The 24,022-nt window shown below is 26.4% G+C and overlaps 2 protein-coding genes across 2 annotated transcripts; both read right to left on the bottom strand.

Annotated features, from left to right (window-relative positions):
* Window positions 1-631: 631 nt before the first annotated feature.
* Window positions 632-1,966, bottom strand: LOC107019891 (zeatin O-glucosyltransferase-like). Its single transcript, XM_015220252.2, has one exon. It carries the CDS (start codon window positions 1,964-1,966, stop codon window positions 632-634), a length of 1,335 nt encoding a protein of 444 aa, XP_015075738.1.
* A 2,658-nt stretch (window positions 1,967-4,624) lies between these two features.
* LOC107019239 (alpha-1,3-arabinosyltransferase XAT3) lies at window positions 4,625-6,927 on the bottom strand. Its single transcript, XM_027917317.1, is given in 3 exon segments — window positions 4,625-4,820; window positions 4,823-5,794; window positions 6,659-6,927. Coding segments are annotated over 3 exon segments (1,347 nt in total). The 5' UTR covers window positions 6,843-6,927; the 3' UTR covers window positions 4,625-4,629.
* Between the last annotated feature and the right edge of the window lie 17,095 nt (window positions 6,928-24,022).

Genomic DNA, 24,022 nt, shown 5'->3' with positions numbered 1-24,022 from the left:
ACATATATAACATGTGAATTATCATATGTGACGTCAAATAAAATATATGTATTTATTTATTTAATTTTATACAAATTTAAAAGTGTTTTGATATGAAGGAAAATAATTTCCTAAAAAAGTTCTCTTCGAAAATAAGTATGTTTCTTACCTTATTTTTTAGTATTGATAAGTAAGTAAAAAAATATTGTTTCAAAAACTTTTATGTTATCTAGCAAAATGTTATGAAGACTAATAGAAACGGGAACTGGGGGTTCAGGGCTCGTAGCTTGGATGAGATGGTCAAGAGATGACGGTTGAATAAGCGGAAAAAAACAAAAAAAATAATATACATATCATTTAAATATTATATCTATCAAAATAATATAATATAATATATTGCACATGTAACAACCATCCAAACAAAGTTGGGTATCACATGCTTGTTTTACTTGAAGATTTCTAGTCATGCCTAACTTGTCAAAGCACATGATAAACGCCACATAATTAAAGACGAATCGACGATAATAACAACGTAGCTAGCATAATTTCATAAGTATTATTAAAGCAAACAGATTTCACGATAAGATAACTTTGCTAAAGAAATTTATTCGAATAACCATACGAGAAATCGACCTCTAAACTCGATCACTAATCATCTTGTGATATGAGCAATGAATGAATCCATCTGCTTCTTCTGCGATCCACCATCTCCAACGGACTTCTTAATAGCTCTGCTCAGCTCTATTGCTCTGTTCCTCATCTCTTCTCCTTCCGCGGAATCCATCAAAGTTTTCACACCAGATTCAATTATTTCATGTTTGATTAATTCATTCTTATTTACCCAATCCCTCACGACTAAACCAACTTTCAACACCTTCGTTATCAGCACGTCATTGTACGGATTATCCGAATTCAATGGCCAAGTTGCCGTTGGCACACCCATACTCACGCTCTCGAGAAACGAGTTCCATCCCGAATGAAAAAGGTAACCACCCGTAGAACGATGAGCCAGAATTTCCAACTGAGGTACCCATTCTCTAGCGATGATTCCTCTGTTTTCTACTCTTTGTTCGAATCCATTTGGTAGATCAATCTTTTCAATACCATCACCAACATTTTCCCCTTTCTTATCTTTTCCTCGTAAAACCCAAATGAATCGTTGTTCTGATCTCTCTAAACCAATTGCAATCTCATGAATTTGTTCGATCGAGAAACTGTTTGCAGTTCCAAACGAAACAAATATAACAGAATTAACAGGCTGTTTATCGAGCCAATCAATGCATCTATGAGTTTTATCAGAGTTTCGAACGATGTTAACAGGATTAAACGGACCGAGCCCCCAAAATGGAGTAGCACTCTGTTTACAGAGTTCATCAATATAATGCCCTTCAATTTCTCTACAACTATTCAGAATTTCTCCACATTTGAACTTACAATCGCGTAGCATTTTCGTTAGCTCCTCCATTCCAGGCTTGAAACAGCTCTCAATAGACGGGATGTAACCTTGCAAACTCGTAAACAATGAATCATCTTTGTTATTCTCTTTAATTTGTTGGAGCATCGAGTAAGTAGTGAAAGCGGATACAGCGTGGAAAAAGTAGACTTTAACGTGTGACATTGTATACACAGTTTCAACAACAAATTGCATTATAGCGTCATGGATAACGATTACTCTTTTGTCATTGTTGTTTTGACAAATTGCGGATAGAGGCTCTCTAATTTGTAACAGCGATTCCAAGTAAGGCATGTAGTTTTCTTCGTCATTATCTTTCGATGTTATTGAAAGATCATGGAATTGTATGTTGGGATATTGTTGTTGTTGTTGTCGTTGTTTCAGTTCATGATTTCGTGCACCAACACTCATGTAATGAACGGGTATATTGTACGAAGAAATGAGTTGTGAAAGACGAAGAAGAGGGATTTGGTGTCCATATTCAGGGAAGGGCACCATAATAACAACCACATTAGAGTTGGAGTTGGATGCCATTGGAATAATGTGTGTGTTGTGTTGCTTTACAATTTCTAAAATAATGAAGGATGATAATAGTAGTAGCTTACTTACTATATACTACCTTTACTCCTAAGTACTGACGATGAAATAGTTCTGGTAGAGTGATAAGTACTTATATCATTCTTAATTAAAGGTTGTTTCAGGTTTAAGTTTTTCTAAGTATAAAGTCGTCTTTGTTAAGAAGTGTTTTACTTTAAGTGTGATATTTTTTAACGCGAATCCAAATTAGTCGAACTCTAATGTAGGTATCGGGCACCGAATGAAATACTAGAAAAAAAAAAAGTGAAGTTCAAGTATCATCATAAAAGATTGTGGTGGGGTGATTAATACTTATTCATCCTTCATTTTTAATTAGAGGTTATTAGTTTGAGTTTCTTTAGGTATAGAGTCGTTTTTGTTAGGGAGCAATTTACTTTCAACGTGAAACTTCCTGATTAAGTCGGGCTCTAATGTGGATATTGGATACTGGGTCGGAAAAAAAAGTGTAAGTGTAAGTAGTGAATTGTTGAGACATTTTTATTATTCAAACATAAATGTGATTTTCAACTCAGTCTTAGTTAATATTTGTATTCTCTAACTTTAAGTATGTACAAGTAAACAGTTAAACTTAAACGAGGAGACTTAATTGAGAAGCAATTTGTTCGTAACTTCTTATTACCTTTTTGATTCTTTAACAACTTTTCTTAAACATAGAGATAATCCTTATTTATGATCGAAGAATAATTTTAAAAAAGAAAAAAATTTGATGAGAATAATATTTTATTTATTTATTTTTATTTTTTTAATGGTTTTATCCTTTTAATTTTAATATTTTTTAGTTAAAAATGAAAAAGAAAAGTTCGTTTATTTTTCAAAAAAAATTAGAATTTTTGTAAATTCCTAGTCAAATTTTTTGTCACTTAGCATTACCAAAAAAAATCATTAAAATGAAAGGTAATTCGATATAAAAGATTTTTTTTTTAAAAAAAAAAAACATTCTTGATTTTTGAACAATTTATTATACTGGACTATTGAAAAGAGTGTCAATATTATTTTCTTTATATATTAGACTAGGAGTTTTAATCTTCAAACACATGTAGAATTTCTAAAAATATATTATTATTTAAATAAAAATAGACATGCAAACTGCGTCGAACTTCATCTGACATTAAAATTAAAATGGGTGTACAAATATTAATAGTTAATACACAGTCAACTCTTTTAAGTGAGACATTCCAATTAGATATTTGAATTAAGTTCGAATTGTAAAAAACATTGTATATTATATGAAGATTTTTTTGAGAATTAATATGAAAATTTATAAAAAATAATTTTTTTATAAATTTTTATATTAATTTTGAAAAAAATCCTCAATTAATTTACTTGATATCATTTAAATTAAATTTTGAGACTTTGATATCAATAAAGGCTTTACAATTCTATGGTAGTAATTTCAACTTCACGTGATCGTCTGTAAAGATTCACACAAAAGCACTATTTTCCATAAGGAGAATTTATTTCTAACGTTTTGTGAGATTTTATTTTATGAGGGGCTTGAATTAATTAAAAACGTGTGTACATTTTCAAAAAAGCAAATTATCAATTAGACCCCCAAAATTTTAATATAAATTCATCAATTCGGTTAAAAGTGTATCAGAATAATATCTTTTCATCTTTAATCAAAAATTTTAAATTTAAGTTTCTATAAAATGAAGTCATTTTGTTCAAAATATTGTACCTTTTAATGTGAAGTTTTTTAACGTGAATATGAATTTAATTAAATAAATATCAAAAATTGAATAAAAAATCAAAAAAGTAATTAAGAATATTGGCATTAGTGATATTTTTATTAGTTATATTAAGTATATGATATTTGATTTAATGTGTTAAAATAATAAATTATATTTTAATTTTTAATTTTCTTTTAATTAATAATTAAGATAATAAAAGCGACAGTTAAAATAGAGTGGAAAGTAAAATCAACAACCCACCAACAATAAATAAAGGAGCAATCAATATATACATGAATACAAGATTTGAGGGACCTACTCATCACTATTAATAAGTCTGACAAATGGTACTTTCTAGATTTTAAATTTAGTGATATTTTTAATTTAGGATAATTAATTGAGGATAATAAAGTATGAAAAAATATTTTGATCAGAAAATTTGATCAATTTGATCGAAATGATATTTTACCTTTTGAACAGTGTTTTTTTTTCATTATCATACTTTTTAATTAAATAAATAAAAAATATCATTTTGTTTTTTATAAAAAATATTGTATACGTTTAAAATTTTTTAATTAAAATTTAACTAAATTTCGAGTCATTTAACATTACATATAAAATAATATTTTTTGGATTTGTTCATACTGTTAAAAATATGTATTATAAATTATTGTTAATTTATGAAATTCAAGTAGAATTAATTTTCTTATCTCATGCCCTCAAATAAGTTGTAAAAAAGTTTTCTAATCTTAATTTTGATATTAATGGATAAAACACATTAATAAAATGTGTTGAAAATAATTAAATGGTAAAATAGCAAAAATATTCTTTTTATTTATGAATTTTGAAGATTGCATAAATAAATAAATAAAATATATGAATAGGTAATATGAGATAGAAAAAAGCAAAATTTCACCAACCCTCTATTTACTAACCATTAATAGACATAAATATTTTTGCATTTTGATATGCTTTCTCTAAGTACATTTTAAATCTATTTAAATCCAAATTTATATTTTGTTCTCTAAGATAAATATCCATAATCTCTTGAGACCAACCTTTTTCTTGAAGAGCCTTTGGATTTTTCAACACTAAATTATCTCCTTTTCCAAATTTTTCTCAACTTTAATTTTGTATTCCTCATAAACCAACTTCATTTCCCTTGCTAATTTTCCAAAACAAATATCCGATACACCTTCTGCTCCAATAGGAACAATTTGTATGAATATTGAACTAGGCCGTAAAAATAATGCATGTGTTAGCGCTGCTCCATGCACTCCTATCATTGCATGGCTTGAATGTATCAATCCAAACGACTCATGCAATGATGTTGTTTTGCTCGGCTCAAATAGTATCACCTCAAAACCAATCTGTTCTGCCACCAATCTTACTTCATCCTGGTTCAGTACTAGACGCCCTATGCTACCACCACGACTTGCCAGGACAAGTCGAGGCCTATGTTGAGACTGAGATAGCTGACCCTGACCATATGTGGTAGCTAGAAATTTATGAAAATCTATTAGGGTTTTTGAGGTTGGTGTTAATTTTGGGTCAATATTCATGAAACCATGTGACATGAGTCCAATTGTGACACTAGGGAAACAATGTGTGATATTAATCTCCTTGTCAATATCAATAATTGGATGTTTGCTAAAGCTTTGTAACAAATCCTTGTATTTGTGGACCCACCAGTCTTCTAATTTGGAGATTACCAAGACTAAATCTTGATTAGGAAACAAGGAATTAATGGTAATGAAAAGGGGAATAAATCCATCATTAATATCATGGATGAAATTACCAGTGTACCCTCCCAAACTGAATACAAGTGCTTGGGCTTTATGATGGATCAAGCAATTTGGGCCTATTGGGCCTTTAGTAAGAGTGAATTCATTGATTTGGCCCATTGTGAAATTCTCCCATTTTCTTGGATAGGGCTTAATCTTTTCAACTATGATATTTGTCTCATTCTTATTGGTTGAGCCCATGTCATAAAATGTTGACTTAAATGGGTCAAAAATTGTTGGCCCATTGATTGAGCAAATATCATAGGAATAATGAGACCTATTGCAATTGATTATTGACTTTGATTTTTCTACTGAAAAAAAAAGAAGAAAGATTGTTAGAAATAAAGTCACACGAGTTTTATATGTCTGAAGTTCAGTCATGTTATATATTTAAAACCTTATTAAACGAAAGAAATAGTCGAAAGTTTACTTACACAAACAATAATATGCCAAACTTCAGATACACTTTTACAATTTTAATCGTATGTTTTGAAAGTCGATTTTGAACGAGTAAAATTTATAAGTATCTATGAAGTCCCAAAATTGACTATACGTGCACTTCCTCTAACATTTCCTTCTTTATTGAATTTTTGTGACGTAAATTTAAAATAATTAGGTCAATATATATTGATTTAAAAGAAATAAACCGAGTTTCGATAAAAAAAAAATTCTAATTTTCCGTAACGGATGCATGATGATTGAAGAAATCACGGAAAATAAAAAATTGATTGGGACGTTAGCAAAATGACAGGTGTAATTTATTTACTCTTAAAACTAAATTCAAATATATTACTTACACCGTTTGAACATGCAAGTCCAAATAATTTTATTTTTTTCTTTTTAGTAAAAACAAATTGTTCGAACTTAAGAACCGAAAATAAACAGTAAATCTGAGAAATTAACTCATGAATATTGAGGTTTGAAAAATCGAGAATCTATCCGAAACAATCTGTTTAAGACATAATGATAAGCGTAAGGTTTGTTATTTTTTTTGTATATTATAGAACATTTCTCTTAGCTTTTCCAACAAATAAGAGCAGTTTCAACATGATTATTATGTAAATATTTATCATTGTATAACTAATTAACATGATTATGTAAATATTTATAACTTCGTATCATCAATGAATTATACATAGAACTTAAAAGTCTTTAAAGAGATAGAAGCAACATACCTTCATGGTTATAATTATGACGACTGATTGCATGAGGAGTTGAGATAATAAAAGAATCACGAGATCTCGAGTTGAAAAAAGATTGATTTTGCCTCAACACTATAATCATCAACACGAAGAGTATAAGTCCCATCAACATTGTTGTTGAATTTGAAGCTCTTTTCTTCGTTACAGTAATCTTCATTGTTACTGATCACACTCTTTCAACTTTTTTTTTAAAAAAGTGGAAATTTAGTGACGAAAATTAGTTTTTTTTTTTAAGAAGAAAAAAAAGAGAGAGATGGCAAGTAGATGAGAATTTTCTTCTAATGTTAGTTTTACATCTTTTGAGTTATAAGAATAATTTATTGAATAATAATCACTTGTCATGTTTTATAAAAAAAAAACATATAATATAGTCAAAGTTTGAATTAATAGGTTGACTTGTACACTTGGCACAAGGAGGTAGTAAATTGGAACCTTTTTTATTTTTTTGGCTGATTTAGTGGAAGAAAAAATTATGGAGAAATAATTGGATATATCACTTTCAGGTTGTTGAATAAAATTCAAATTAAATACATTTTGTCCAATTTCTCAGCATGCTCATACTTAATTTTGGCATCTTTAAAAAACTTTATATCTTATATAGTAACATTCAACTTCATATTAAATTAAATATTCTAAACAAGAAAATAACGTGTATGAATGTGTATGTGCAGTTATTGGTGTAATTGTGTGTGAGAATATTGTAGGTGAGACAAAAGTCGGTTATGGAACGAATAAGATTAGAATCTTTATCGAGTTACAATAGATCATTAACTCGCTCTTGATTTTATTTTTGAAAAATAATTAATACTTATATTTTAATAGTGTGAGATTCTTTTGGAGAAAATGGTACAGGTTTGATCCAAAGCGAATAATATCACATCATGTTAAAAGTATTTTTGAGTTGTTTTAACAGAATGATAATGTAGGGTACGGTTTAATGCCTTTACTCGTCTACTTGTTGATTTGTTATCTTTACCCATAGTTTCAAAGACGCATGCACAAAGTAGACTTTGGTGGTCATAAATATTCGGTTAATTGGGGGTGGCACACGGTTCATCTCTAAATTAACCCATCAATGGTGATGGTTCGAGTCATGTGGAACAAAGTTTCACATTAGCCATTGAAAAGAAAAGTAACTTACTTAAGGTAATATTAGATATATACTCTTCGTGGTCAGATACTGTTTGAGAAAAATCGTGCAGGTTTGGCTTAAAGGAGACAATAATAGCATATTCAAAGTATCTTTAGACGTAACAAAAATAAAACGCTAAATACAAAAAACTGACAGAGATAAAAAACGAGAGGTCAATCTGATAATGACTTAATTAAATTATACTAGTCAAATGGCTGCAAAACATAAATTAATTCTCCAAGTATTAGAAACCAACCTAGTCCAAAGTCAATTTAATCACATCCTTGTTACCTAAAAAATTCTGTAAGGCCAATTTATTTTGACTTAAACTAGACAACTTTTTTAGAATATGGAATAATATGTACCTAACATATTAGAGCTCTAATTAAACCATAGAATATATATAGCATATTAGTGTTGACCAAAATTTTAACTTTACTTTCACATCTTTTTTCTTCCCAATTTCATTTGTATAGTCTTCCACTCTTAGACAACATTAATTCCTTGAAATAAATACAAAATCCAAGTCAATGAATTAAAAAATAATCTATTCTTATTATATGTATACATCTTAGATTTTGTTGCATATGAATAAATTAAAGAGATTCAACGTAACATCTATGATATAAATTGATCTAGAATAGTGAAATTTTCTAGCGAAGGAGATTCAGATGGCTCCCCCTAGCTCCGACCTTGTGTATGCGTTGTTCAAGTAAAAAGTTAAGAGCTCACAGTTGAACCTATAGAATTCACCCTAAGTCCACTTTGCGATTTAATTCAAGAAAATAACAAATTTGGGCTTCGAAATATAAGTCAACTTAATGAACTTTGGGTCCAACTTGAGCCCAATTAGAACCACATATGGCATAAGGCCCATTACTATGAATATGGGCTTCAGACCCGAACAACTAAATATGGGTCATTTGCACGTATGCCCCTATTTTGCGATGGTCTTTAATTTTTGTTTTTTAAATTGATCGTCTTCAATATATCTTCCAAACACACTAAGTAAATTAAAAAAATGTATACTATAAAGTTTCAAAAAATTTAGTAAGAGTAAATTTATAAAACTACTCATCTTATTTATAATTTCTGAAATAACATGCCACGAAAAAAAAGTGGATAACTAACCTTAAGAGATTGTTTCCAATCCTAAAGCCTAAAGTCTAAATCATAAATCATAAACCCTAAATTCTAAACTTTGAATGTTGAACGATGAACCCTTTAATCACTAAGACATGAATATTAGGATAAATTATCTCACAATCATCTATTATCTTCAACTAAACGTAGGATAAAATAGGCCTTCATTTCATTACGTAATTTGTATACCTTATATTTTATACCTCACATCAAACGACTTTTATACGTATAAAGATAACACATTGGTTGTTGCAACTTTAAAAGATGAGATCTGATAGAAACTGTCTGACACGTGGCATAATAAGGTGGGACCACAAATGGCATTTTTGTCAGAAAATTTATTTGAAAGGGTAATTAGGTAATTGAAGAAAAACATGAAAGCCCAAGATTCGTGGACAGGAATCTACCTCGGGATTTGAAAAGGAAAGATTTCGAGATTTGCGAGAATTTTTCGCCGCAATTAATAAAACTTTCACTTCATCCGCTGTTTTTTTATGGTACAAAAAAAAAAAAAACCTAATATAGATTTTTACATTTTTGCCCTCCTTAAAAAAAAACGATATATATATCGAATGTCTCTTAAATTTGTTAGTGAACTTTAACGAGAGATTTGAATATGTTAAGGACGTTACCTTTAGGAATTAGTCATGATCAAACACCGAACAATTAAAACAAAGTATAGAAATTTGGTCTTCTTAGTTTACGTATAGCCAAATATTTGAGAAATTTGCTTTTGTGTTGAAGTTTTTGAACATATACACGGATTTAATTACCATATACTTTGTTTCACAAAGAATGGTCTAGTTTGACTTGATACTGATTTTAAGAAAATAAGGAAGATTTTTGAATCTTGTAGTCCTTAATTAAAGTTATGTCAAATGTACAAAATTGTCTTTAAATCTTTTAGCCTTAAAAATGTCACGTGGAAAACTGAAATTGATATAAAAAAAAAAGAGGTCTATTTTTTAAACAGACTTAAAAGAAAAGGAGATTATTATTTTTGAAATAGAGCAAGTAATTGTTATTCAAATTTTATAAAAAGATAATTGGTGTGCACTTAATTTTTGATGAACGTGGCAATCGGATAAATGGTTGTTTTTACGGCTCGAACTCATTACCTCCTCACCACATGATATTAATTTTAACAAGCTAAATGGCTAGAGAATTTGACCAGAAAATTAGAAATTCAGTAATATTTTTTTTTATTTTAAAATAAATTATTCCTTTTTCTAATTTTTATTAAAAATGTTTAAAAAAATGAAATAATATAGATTAAATACCATTCTGACCAAAAGATTTTTTCCATTTTAACGTTAAGACTCGATTTCAATCGTTTAAATTATATATTATTAAAAATATTTAAGTCCAAAGTTTAATTATTATAATATTTGAACTTTTGAATCATAACCAAAAAGAAATCATAAATTATTAATTTGAATTTTTATGACCATGAAATAAAATATCAAGTGATTCGTGAATATTGAGAAAATCAGCTTTAAATAATTAATGACAGCTACAACTAGGCATACCTAATTGATGATTACGACTTACCAATTAATGTTTAGGTATTTGGATTATTCTTTTTACAATATTAAATAGTATAGTTTAAATTAATCAAAAACAAATATTATGCGTTACAGAAGCTTCCACGTATATTAATTATACAATTCTTCATGTGCATGTCATCCCCTCTCCAGAAAATAAGAAATTAAATCGATAACGAAGTCAGAATTTTTAATAGCAAGAGTTACAATATTAAAAATAAAATTAATAAAATCAAGTGAATGTAAATCTATTGGGTGAAGTATTTTAATTTGTAGCAAATAGGAATTTAAAATTTGTATTTTTTTAAGTTTGGGAATTTATTATATATACATATTGGAGATATATGAATCGAAATTTTTAAGTTTTAATAAATTTAAGCGTTGAATAACAAACTTAATTGTGGAGTATGTTTTTAGTTAAAAAATTAAAACTATTGGAACATGTTTTTCTTTTGCTTATAATTTCTAAATTTTGTCTTATTAATAATTTCTTTAAAATATTATGATATTCTCCCATCACATCTTGTAATTTTCAGTGAAGTGTGAGGGAAAAAAAAGAGTGAATTAAAAGTGAATATAAATGCTACAACTATTAAAGTCTACATTTTTTCTATCCATTCAAGCATAAAGCTACTTTAGGCTTTTTTTTCCTAGAGTAAAGTAAATTAAATTTTTCTTACTTTTTGTTTGTTCTCTTTCAAATTCTTTTTTTTTTTGCAATTTTTTTTCAAATGATATATTTAATTGACATTTTCTTAAGATCACAAGATTTTAAAAAACTTTTCACTTTCTTAACATTTATATCAAAGTTAAATTTTGATAAATAAATTAAAATCGAAGGAGAAATATATTGAACAATAATTTGTACGTCAAAAGAAAGGGAATTAACTTGTAACAATTTCAGTATTCTTAGTGTGAATTATGATTTAGAAATTTAAGTTTTTTCTCTTTTTCTTTTGATAATTGTAATATCTTGATCCGCTTAAGTATATTGCGAGTAATTTTATTAGATTTTTATCATCACCTAGTAACAAATTCACTAATGCTAGGATAAATGAAAGGAAATCATCGTTTAATATTTATGAAATTTAGAACTTTTTTCGTTACATGATTCTTTCTCCTGTCAATTCAAATAAAAATGCAAATAATATAAAATATTTTTATTTTATATTCTAGTTTATATTACTTCATATATATTTCTTCAAACTTAATTCTGTACCTTAGTAGATAGTATTTTCCTCTTTCATATATTCCAAAATTATTGTGTTATTAAGCATCTTTCTGTCAAACTCAGCCAAATTAAATAACATATAAAGTTTTAACTTTTCATAATTATGAAGGTGGGATCTGGTCAAATTTACTTTGATTAATGTAGAAACAGTGAGTATTATATAAAATAATATCTTTCACATTATAAAAATAGATGTAAAATTTATGTATCTCTAAAATTTATTAATAAAATTATACTAAATATATTAAATTGTTTGTTTTCCAATTGTAGTGAGTATCTTGACATATATATATATAGAGAGAGAGATCGATACACTTCGTTGTCCATCCCATGGACAACTCCTTCCTCTTAAGGCTGTCAGGGAGTCCGAGGCGGTGCCTCCTCACAAAGGGGGTCGCAGTGTATATATATATATATATATATATATATATACTTCGTATAAGAGTTTATCCCTTAATTAACACTATTATTAAGTGATCTTACTTCATCTATTTAATTTTGTATGACATTTTTCTTTCAATTTTAATTTATTTATTAGAAAATAAAGTATACTTTTTCATATTTAGAAATTATGATTTTGTAGCCAAAGAAATGTTATATCATAAGTTCTTTGATATGTGCAAATCAGTACAATTTGAATTAAGACTCATAATAAACTTTAAAATGAATAATATTTTACGATAAATTTCTTTTTGAATTTAATTATTAATTATATATTTTAATTTAATTACAATAAATTAATATAATATGATGTTACGAGACTCGGAGTGAATTTTGAGAAAAGTGAAAGGAGTAGATTTTGTGTGTGTTTAGAAATTAGCAAACAGGATGGTTGATGTTCCCACGTGAAATCCACAAGTTTGAGAAAACGATAGGTGAAAATATTCATATTCCAAAAAAGATAATGACCAAACAAAAGTACAACTAGAGATGCATAACGAACAAATTGTCTCTTTCATCTGTGTCAGAATCAGAGTTTTTAATAAAGAAATCGAAGGATTCAATAAAAATTTCTTGTAATTCTTATTATACGGTTAGACCATTCTAAAATAAATCATCCTCCATAACAACACGTCTTTATAACGGTCAAATTTCTTTAAAATTGACTTCAACTTATGTAATATTATATCGCTATAGACATTGTTAAATAGAAACTTGACAAAAGTAAATTAATAAAATGAACCAAGGAAGTTGAGCTAAATTGAAGCATTCTTGTAATACTGTTTAGTAAAAAAAAAATTCTTTTTATGTTTTCAAATAATTACTCCCCTTGTTCCCGTTTTTCGAGATTCAAACAGTTTAATTTTGATCGAATATTTGCGTATGGAATTTTCAAATTTTTTGAAATAAAATTTATATACTTGTAAACTAGATAAAGAGTACTATAAGTTATAATAATTGATAATTCAAAATGTTAAAAGAATCTATGAGAAACTTACGGCCAAAGATAAATTTGTTTGAATCTCAAAATGCAAAAAAATGTCACATAAAATGGAACAGATGGAGTATTTTTATTGGATAAAACAAATTGTGTGGTTGGAGTTAAAAGACCAAAAAAAATAACAATAAAAATATAGAAACTAAACCTAAAAATAATGAAGTGCTATTGTTTTTTATTGGGCTTGGACTGATAATTGAGCAAAAGAAGTCCAGAGTTTTCATTTTTCCATAGAAAATTTTAAAAATAAAAAGATATTTTTTTAATTTTTTTTTACAAAAGACACTAGGTCAAATTTGACAACATAACATCTCACCAAAGCAATGTACTTACAATTTAACACACATTACTATACTATGAATGTTACAAGTAATTAAGAGGAAAATGGATTTGACAACATAACATCTCATGTATAAACTTTTTATAATATTAATTATAGAGCTTTGGAAATTATTTTTCAATAATATGAACAAGGGAAATTAGTCATAATGTCACTTTACTTTTTCTAGATAATTTATAAGGTGGTGGTTGGCAACTAAATTGGGATGTTAGCAACTAGTAACACATGAAATAGAAACAAAAACCCTAGGCCCATTTATATTCACCAAATTTAAAGACATTCCAATGAAAAGAAATCTAAAATTATCAATAAATAATTAAAAAATGAGCCAAATATATTCTTTTTTTTAATAAAATAAGTTTCTTAAAAATGAAAGAAATGATTTTTCTAGTGTAAAACGAGTTTCTTATTATTTCCTTCTCACCCCATCCTTTGTTCATCCCACCCCTTGTCACCTCCAAATTCTCACGGTCCGCCCCATTCATATGCATTACATCAAGAATAATCATTAGCAATAATTAATTATCGAGAATAACTTTATTATTGTTAAAAAATGTTTTTAGAGGTAATTAACACTCTTTGTAAATGTTTCTAGCGATTTTAGTTCGATCCGATAATAATTGACTAATGCCGATAAAAACTTTAACACACTCTTTGCTGTTTTTGACATAGTAATATCTTATAAATGTACTAGACACACACACAAAAAAGTGAATAACAATTTCACTTATTTTTCATTAATTATTTATTTTTTTTCATACCCTAAATCCTAAAATGAACAAGTTATATATTGGAATTAGTGAGGGGCCCTTAGTATCAATTTAAGCAAAATCTTGTACTAGTTGTAAAGTGTCACACATTTTCCATGAAAGTGACCATGGCATGTCTTCAAGGGACCACTTTCTTGTTTATAGGATCACAACAACTATACTATATTATATTTATTTTGTACCACCAAATCAATATTTATATCAATTTGCTAATATCCAATCACAATATACATAGATAATAATATTAATATATAGGCTTCAACTTTATAAGTTAATTTGAACTCTAGGATAGAGTCTAAGAGTTTCACTTGTTCATAATATATATATATCTTTTATAGCAAAGCTTGTTTGTGTTAGGATCGAATTCACACACATACTTGATGAATGAAGAATACAAGAACTTGAGAGAGAGAGAGAGAGAGATGAGAGATCTAGAGAGAGAAAGAGAGAAACCAGTATTTCGTGGTAACACCCCGTGAGTAAACTTCTACGACGGTGGGGTATATATATTAATTATACAGAATATTTTTGATTATAGAGAATAAATGGAGAATAAATAGTACAGCCTAAATATTATCAGGCTCCATAACCTAACAGTTTAAGCTGTAGATATTTAGATCGAGAGTATAAGGGGGATGATATAGTTAATTTTCATTATGTGAGTAATAAAATCTAAGAATAATTAAGTTTAATTGACTGATGGCCTACTGAAAATTCATAAGTTGATTAATAAGTTGATAATGACAGCCCTCTCTATCTATTATTTGACCAATAATAACCAGCCATCACATAAATGGATAAAATTTATTTATAACCATGTATTTTCACCAGTATTTCTATGTTTTTATTTTTTATTTAGTGTTCAATATTTACGGTGGTTTGATTAGTTTAAATTTAAGGCTTACGACTTATTTGCATGATTGTTATCAAGGCGGAGTAAAAATTTTGGGTAGGGGCACAAATTCGATTGAACTCGATAATCGTTTAATTAATTAGTATATTCGTATTAAGAGATTATTTAATATGTAGAAAAAGCAAATTTCAAATCCAATAATTAACTCTTGAAATCATTATTATAAAATTTAGAGTTCATAAGGTTAAGAATTTGTTGTTGTCTGTGTTGTTAGTTTAAATGAAATATTTGTTACTCAAAATTTCATCCTATCGTATAGTTAAATTCAGCGTCATATAATGATGAAAAGCTTAATTTTATGTAACAATCGATTTGTATGATTACGTCGTTTTACCTCATTTTGTACTTACTTCTTTTTTATTTTTATATATAGTCTTTTTGGTTTCTACCTTTTTCTTAAATATAATCTTCAAATTGTTGATATGTAACAAACTAACGTTATATATGTAACAATAAAAATAATTAAACCTATCTATAATATTATATTTCATCACAATAATTTAGTACAAATATAAAACAATACTTAACAATTATCTAAATAGAGTTAAGCGCTAGACTATATCTTTCACATCAAAGTATAAAATTGAAATTTTAAATCATGGATAAAGAATCTTATTATTAATATAGACAGGAATGCAATTCTACAAACTTTTCTCCAATATTAATTAAGGTAAATTTTGGCAGGTTAATGATGATTTATTTAATTATTTATTATAAGTTACGTTTTTGTGCATTTATTTGGAGAACGACCGTTACCAAATATAAGTGATTTATGGCCATCTTTAATAAAGTAGTAATTACATAGTTTTTTTTGTTTTTTTGGGGGTCACAAAATAGCCCTCTAGTGACATTATTGTACATCCATAAAAGGTCCTATAAATTAAATATGGTTAGTGGGGGTATTAATTTTGAATAAAATGAAAATATAAAATTTTTTCCAAAAAAGTTATCTCCAAACTTCAATCGATTAAATGAGTGATTTGTTAAATTGAGGGTTAAAATAGGCATAGCAATTAAACAACTTAATTATCCAAAGATTGACTAAAACTTAAGCTAATTACTTCCTAATTGAATTCAAAATCATGTGAGATTTTTATGTTAACGTGTAGCACACGCAATGAGGCTTTTTTTTAAGCCGTTTAATTATAAAGTTACATTTAAGATAATATTATTTTAGAAAATTAAACAAACAAATTTCTCATTGTGATATCACCGGTCTAAAAGTTTAATTGAATGCGATTTAATAATGAATAAAGTGGGAGAAAAATTATAAAGTACCAAAGTCAAGTTTCATTAATTTAAAATAAGAAAATATTAAGTAATTTCTTTTCATACGTTTAAATTTAAATAAATTGATTTACTTGATCAGGACTTATATTAATGAAAGGTAGCGGGTAAGAAATTAAATAATTTGAGTTACCTGATATATGTAAATGAAATTACAAAATTAAATATTTGGAATTATTTGGTACTTGCCTTGATGTAGGGTAGAAGAAAATATAATAGATATTTGCGGTATAATGATCAATGAAGCCACAGAAAAATTATAAAGTCACTTCAAGTTCCAACTTTCAAAATAAGTGTTGTTTTATCTCATTTATTTGGGATATTTTTCAATTTTTTAAAAACTAAAGTAACACTTATTTTGAAACAAAGAAATTGAATATAAAAAAAAATATCTGCCTAAACTTTACTATGCAATCTCTCTCTATATATATAATAAAATATTCGAGCGATGTAGGGGCCGAGCTATCCTTGTTCGTTAGGTGTCAAGCGATATTCCTTTGTTAGAAAATTACATTGTATATAAAGATAAGATTTTAACCTAATAAATATATATATCATCTCTTAATACAAGTTGAAGATTTAGTCCAGTAATTAAAAAATTGTAAAAATTTCTTAAAAATCATATATCATAATTTTAATAAAACACCATATAACTGACTCTGCGATCAAAATGATATACAAGCTGACACTTAAATTTACATCATAAATATGAATTCTATATTGTGAAGTACATGCAATGAACTCAAATTAAGTATGTTGGGGGGTATTTTAAACTAATTAGGATAATGTTTGCTAGAAATGAGTGACAAAAGGAAAAGGGCATGTGAGACTTTTATTTATTTGTGAAAATTCCAAGAGCCATCAAATATTAATGAAGTAGGAATAGAAATAGGAATAAAATAAAAGTATATTTTATAACAAAAAAAAACAGTGGAGAATGAGGTCAGAAATGTACATCTCATGGACTATAACTTTTCAATATCAAAATCAAATTAAATTATATTTTCTAAAGTTCAACTTAGTCAAGTAGCAACATTATTTATATTTTTATGTAATTATTTTAGATAGATAGATTTAGAAGGAAGTCAATATATGTCAACTTAATTTTTAACATAAAATTTGAGAGGATTACTTTCTTTGGTGGAATAATTACATTATTTTAATTGAATTTACTTTTGTATTTATTTATCAAGTGTTAAAATTTTCTCGACTTTTTTTTTAAATATGTTTTTCTTTATACTTTTTAATTATTTTGATAAATTTATTAAACTCGATCGATATAAAATTCTTTTTTCTCGTAAATAGTTTGATTTGAGCTAGAATAACATATTTGTGTAACTTGGTTAAATCTAGTAAAAATAACCTTTTAAACTTCATTAATACATAAATGGACTCATAGGTACAAATAATCTCGTATGATCACTTATCAATGAAATAAAATAAAATAATTTTTTTAGAAATTTTCTTAAGTATAAAAAATAAAGATTCATTAATTAGTTAGACGTTTAACTTTTAAAATTTTAGGTATGAAAAAATTCTTAATTAGGAAGTACTTTTCTCGAATGAGTCTTATCCTGTTTAAATTTGAATTTATCAAACTTTAATGCAGATATCAAATTTACAAATATTAATAAACATAAAAATTAATTAAAAAATCAAATCTAGCAACTTGTAATTTAATTTTTTTTATTGCATTCGATTCGAATTCAATTAGAAGAAACAGCTAAATACCACTTAAAGTAAAAGTTTTCAATATGAACTATCTGGTAAAGTTTTCATTTCTATTTTTTTAAAAATATTTTATGATCTTTTTTCTTATTTTCTTTTGTTGATTTCTTTATTAATTAGTTGTGATATTGGTGAGACACTCAGAAGTGTCACATTCGGTGAACTGTATAAATTATTGAAATACAATTTGATATTTTTGGCGATCAAATACATTATAAAAAGGTTCAATTTATTTTACATCTTAAAAAATAAATATTTAACGATCTTTAAATTACGAAGAAATTTAAACATAGATAAAATTCATTTGATGAAGAAAAAAATAATAAAATTTAAAATGAAAAAATCAACATTGAGAGTGACCACTGACTACCAATCTTTAGGTAGGTATAAGTTCTGTAACACACTGCTAAAAAGGAAGGGTAACTTTGGCATGTACAATTTTCTTTCATCAAACTGTATCCTACCAACTTTATATCTTTTTCATTATTGTGGAATATATATAATTTGTTTTAAATATCGAGTAAAAAAATTGTTTCGTTATTCTTGTAATAAAAAAGAAAAATAAGAATGAATAATTGTTTGATGCGTTGCATGGATAAAGTTTTATATTGATAGCTAGAAAAAAACGTCAAATATAAGGTATAAGGAATTCTTAATAGTGTAAGACATTTTCAAGAAAATCAGGTAGATTTGATCTAAAACGAATAATATTAGAACAACAATTAATATTAGAATCAATGAATCATCAAGACAAGAATTATGGATAAATTTTAGGAATTACATAGTTTTAATACTCCCTCCGTCCAGAAATATTTGTCATGTGGCGCTTATCGAAAGTCAATTTGACTTATTTTAAAGGTAAATTAGATCACATTAATTCGATATTTTAAACAAAAAAAATTAAATACTCTAAAACAATATGAAAAGTACTATAAATTACAATTTTTTCATATTAATATGATGAAAAAATGCATCTTAAAATATTAGTCAAATTTTTTATAGTTTGACTCTAAAAATAGAAACCATGACAAACAATACCGACCGGAGGGAGTATGAAAATACAATAATCCCTCTTTATTTACATTAATTCCTTAAAAAGTAAACAAATCGGATATATTAATATGTAGCTCGGATACATTAGAGTGTATCTGAATACATTATAACATAATTTGGGTACATAATATGTAGCTCTGATAAATTAAAAGTTAGTTCAAATGCATTATAAAATAAACCGGATACATAATATATAGCTCGAATACATTAAAGAAATAAGGGATTTTAGAAGTCTTTTAGAAATAGAAAAAAATATTGAAAATAAGAGAAATATAAGATGTGTATTTCAGTAATTTTTCTGTTATAACTATCTTTACTCTTAGGTTAAAAATAAATATATCGAAAAAAAAATCTTATAAATTATGAGCTATGATTATTATAAATATTCGAATAATACGAGTGACACGAAATAAATATTTCATATTATCCCATGAATATTATCTTAGTGATTGGCACGTGGATCGAAACTTGATAAATAAAGTATAGAGTTGCTCTTAACTGTTTGAAGGGTTTTGAAAAAAATTGTACAAATTTGATTTAAAATATTCAACCACTCTAATTATTTAATCTTCATCTTTTAGTTTAGGTCAAAAGTCACCATCTAAGATTTTAGTTATTTAGAGAAAACTTTAATAAACACCAACTAAACAAGAGTAAATAAAAAATTAATAAAATAATGATTATTATAATTAGATCAAGTAAGAATCTAAATATTCAATTATAGTAAAAGCCAACGCACACTAATTCGATTCTCAACTTGACTTTATAAAAACAAAAAAAAATAATAATTAAGGCTGTTGGTCTATTTTAGCTAAGTAAAAATTAATTCTTCAATATAATCCACAACTAATTAGGATTTCATTAAAATAAAGTTCAAGATAATTAATTTAGAATATTATTTAATTGAAATTATAGAGTGATAAAATATATTCTTACTAAATCCATGTTACATATTCTATACCACGTGTTAAAAAAAAACACAAAAGTTTATGTTGGTAAAAAACTCAACGTTAATTAAAAATTTATCCGTACCGGGTATTTATATCAAGTCTATCGTTTGATATAAACATCCGATACAGGTAAATTTTACCGTAAAATATCTTTATGTTTTAAAATTGAAATTTATAATAGTACTATTAATTTAAAAGTTAAAACACACAAAATTATTGTTCCCTCCGTTTAATTTGATTTTTCTGATTTTAATTTGATCAGAATTTTAGGGAAAAAAAAATTTGAATCTTATGATTTCCCCTAAGAGAATCGTGGTAGAAGAGTCGTGTGAACCACTTTAAAATATAATTTCGATCAAACGATAAATAGAAAATTCACGTCTTAAATACACGACAAAGTATTATAAGTGGCAGAGTGATACTTTTACCACAATCTACTAAGATTCAGTCATTAATTCCTCCGATTCATCCCAAAAGTTAAACATCAGAATATCATTTAGTTTGTGATTTTAAACTTATGTTGATAAAATAATAACCTCATACAATGAACTTAAATTCAAATTTTTTGATTCAAAATAAAAAATATTTATCATTTCACCCTAACTTTTTAGCAGCGTTGAAATAAGTGTTTCCATTGGTCTTTTTACAACTTTTATTTCATCAAATTATTTTATGTCAAATAATTCATCAAAAACTTATGTTTATTTTTATTTTATCAAAAAGCCCTTTTGTGATTTTTTCCAAGTCCTTGTGATGCAACAAAAATACCATGTTGGTACTTTAAAAATCTAAATGGTATTTTGTACGGTACTTCTTTCTATTTTTTTATTAAACAGTACTGTACTGTATCCACCAATCAGACAAAATCAGAAGCACAAAAAGAAAATTCCCCTTTTTTTGGTAAATAAACCTAAATTCCGAGGGCTATTTTAGCAAAAATCATTAAGTCCTAGAAGAAATAAAAAATAAAATATTCTTATTTAAAACTCATAATGTAGTGGGTCCCATTTTTGTCTGATTTTCTTAGTACTCTGTTGCAATACTGAATTAAGTGATCTATCTAGATAATTGAAACATCACTTAAAATGGCAAAAAATAAAAAAAAATTAAGCCTCATTAATATATACCTTATAATTATTACTTTACAGTATTATTTTATGTGAGATAATTTAATTTTACATAAAATCTAAGAAAAAAAAGAGATTTTTAAAATTTGTGATCAAAGATTAATGATAAAAATTTGTGTAACTATAAATTATTTCATTAAGAATAAAATATACAATTTAAAGTTATATTATTACCTAATATAAAAATGTGTTATTCTTTTTCGAATATAAAAAAAAAATAAGTCACATAAATTGAAATAGAGGGAGTAATTTATAAAGAACTCATAAATACATTCCTAAACTTGTTGGATTTTTCCCTTTAGGTATCTCAACTACGTCATTTTCCTATTGAATCACCCATAATTTGTTCCTTTTAAACACCATTGGTTGATTTTGATCGATTTTTCTATTGTAAATGCCTTCAATTGTGTTTGTACTATAATGATTTTGATTGAAGAAATAAAGACAAACTGTGTGTAGTCTCGTTTGTTTACTAATGTGTTCAAATAACTTGAAGTAAAACACAATTATTCTCAAACATTTTGCACTATCAATTGGACTAATGAGTTCTGAATCAACATATGTATCCTCTGTTAATACCCCCTTGCAAAATATGGTTCCGCATCAGCCAGCGATGTTTAAAAGGAATAAATTATGGGTAATTTAATGATTCAAAAGGAAAATAGCATAGTTGAGATACCTAAGAGGAGAAACCCAACAAATTTAGAGATATGTTTATGTATTTGGCCAAATACTTACTATTCTTCTAAAATTTTGATTATTAACTAGCTTGGAAGGTTAATCAAGTTGGTTGTTTATATTATTTACGAGTTAGGCGAACCTTAATTAATAATCGCAAGTTTGAATCAGGAAATTTTTTTAATAAGGGAGTTATTCGGACCCTATTTTAATGGGGCCATATGAGTGCGTGTTTGGATTAGTCGAAGCTCATAAAGTATAAAACATCGACAAGCATAAAAAATCTTATATTCGACTTTAAAATAAATTCATGATATAAAGTAATTTTATACATCAATAAGCCTTATATAACATGAACATATATATCAATCCAATCCAAAAAGATATTATACACCAAACAAAAAACTCAAAAGAAACTATTGTTATGCAATTTTCTTATAACATGTTTGAGCAAGCCTTAAATTTATAACATAAATTACAACATTAAATTTGTTCTAGCAATTAAACTAGAGTTAACTAGCACATAATTACAACATAGATGCATAATTAGAAAGTTCATAATTTTAAGTAAGTGTAACGTACAAAATATCAAATAAAAATATCCTATAAATTCAAAGTATTAATAATTATGTACAATATTAAAACAGTAACTTGTATTAAATCCATTCAATTCTTACAAAGTTACAAAATAATACATATCATTATCTATCGTCTATCAAAAATCTCGAATTTAATTTTTCTTGTTAAAGAGCATGCCAATTATTAGTTGATAAAATGACGATTTTTCACTGTTGAACAAGTCTTACACGATATAAATCTAAATCAATTAAAATTTTAATATAAAAGTTGAACATCAAATAAGTACATTATAACTTAAACTAATGTTAGTGTTAACTCTTAATCGAATTTACATGTGAATATCACATATCAGATAAAAATTAAAAATAAATAAATAATAAAGATAGAAGAAAGACATAAAAAGAATATTTATTTTACAGAATTCGACTAGAACAAGTAATGTTTAACGGTGAGAACTTAAAAAAGAAAAACACTTTATAGAAATATTCTATTGCAATGTATAAGGAATAATTAAATTCCCATTGAACAAAAAAGGCACTCAAAAATCAAATTTGAAAAACATGTGTCCAATATTTTACCTTTTTTTTTTTAATTATTATTATTGATGCTATCAGTCACCTTTTCCTCAAAGATTCAAATTATTTTTGTGTTATTTTTAAATTTTTGAATAAAAAATTAAATTAATGACATATTTATATATTATGCTTTTAACATAAAGCGCGGAGAGGGGAAGGGGAGTGTGTGTTTATAAAATTAAAAAGCAAGGAAGGTGGAGAGAATCTAGAAAATGGACCTTTTTTTTTTATTTCCTTAAAAACATTCACATATTTTCTTTATTTATAACGAAAATAAGGAAATCATTAAAAATTAAAGATAGAGAAAAAGGAGTATTACTACTCCAATAACTCATTTCTATGATAAGTTTTAATTTTAATTTATATTTCCTTTTATTTATTTCACTTATCATACTGTTAAAAACAACTCATTTAAAATAATAACTATTTAGAAAATCAAAATATAATTCATTATTAGTTTTCAATTTGTTCCTTATTCATTATGGAAAAAGATTAATACGGATAAAAAAAGAGAATAGTAATAAATTGAGATAAAATAATAAAATAAGAATAATTAATTAATTACCTTTTTAATCAAGATTTGCTTAAGGCCTTATATAAAAGAAAAAACATGACAAGTAAATCAGATCGAAAAGAGTAATGATTCACTTTTTTAAAAATTTAGTTTCAAACGATAAATAAGCACTTCACTATTGTATACCTAAACACCTCAATTTGCTCAACTGTTGACTAAAACATGACACGTAAATCAGATCGAGAAGAGTAACGATTCACTTTTTCTAAAACTTAATTTCAACCGATAAATAAGCACTTCACTATTACATATCTAAACACCTCAATTTGCTCAAC

This window comes from Solanum pennellii, chromosome 5 (genome assembly GCF_001406875.1).
Source record: "Solanum pennellii chromosome 5, SPENNV200".
Taxonomy (NCBI): Eukaryota; Viridiplantae; Streptophyta; class Magnoliopsida; order Solanales; family Solanaceae; genus Solanum; species Solanum pennellii.
Note: the sequence above shows the minus strand (reverse complement) of the source record. Positions and strands in the feature narration are given on the sequence as shown.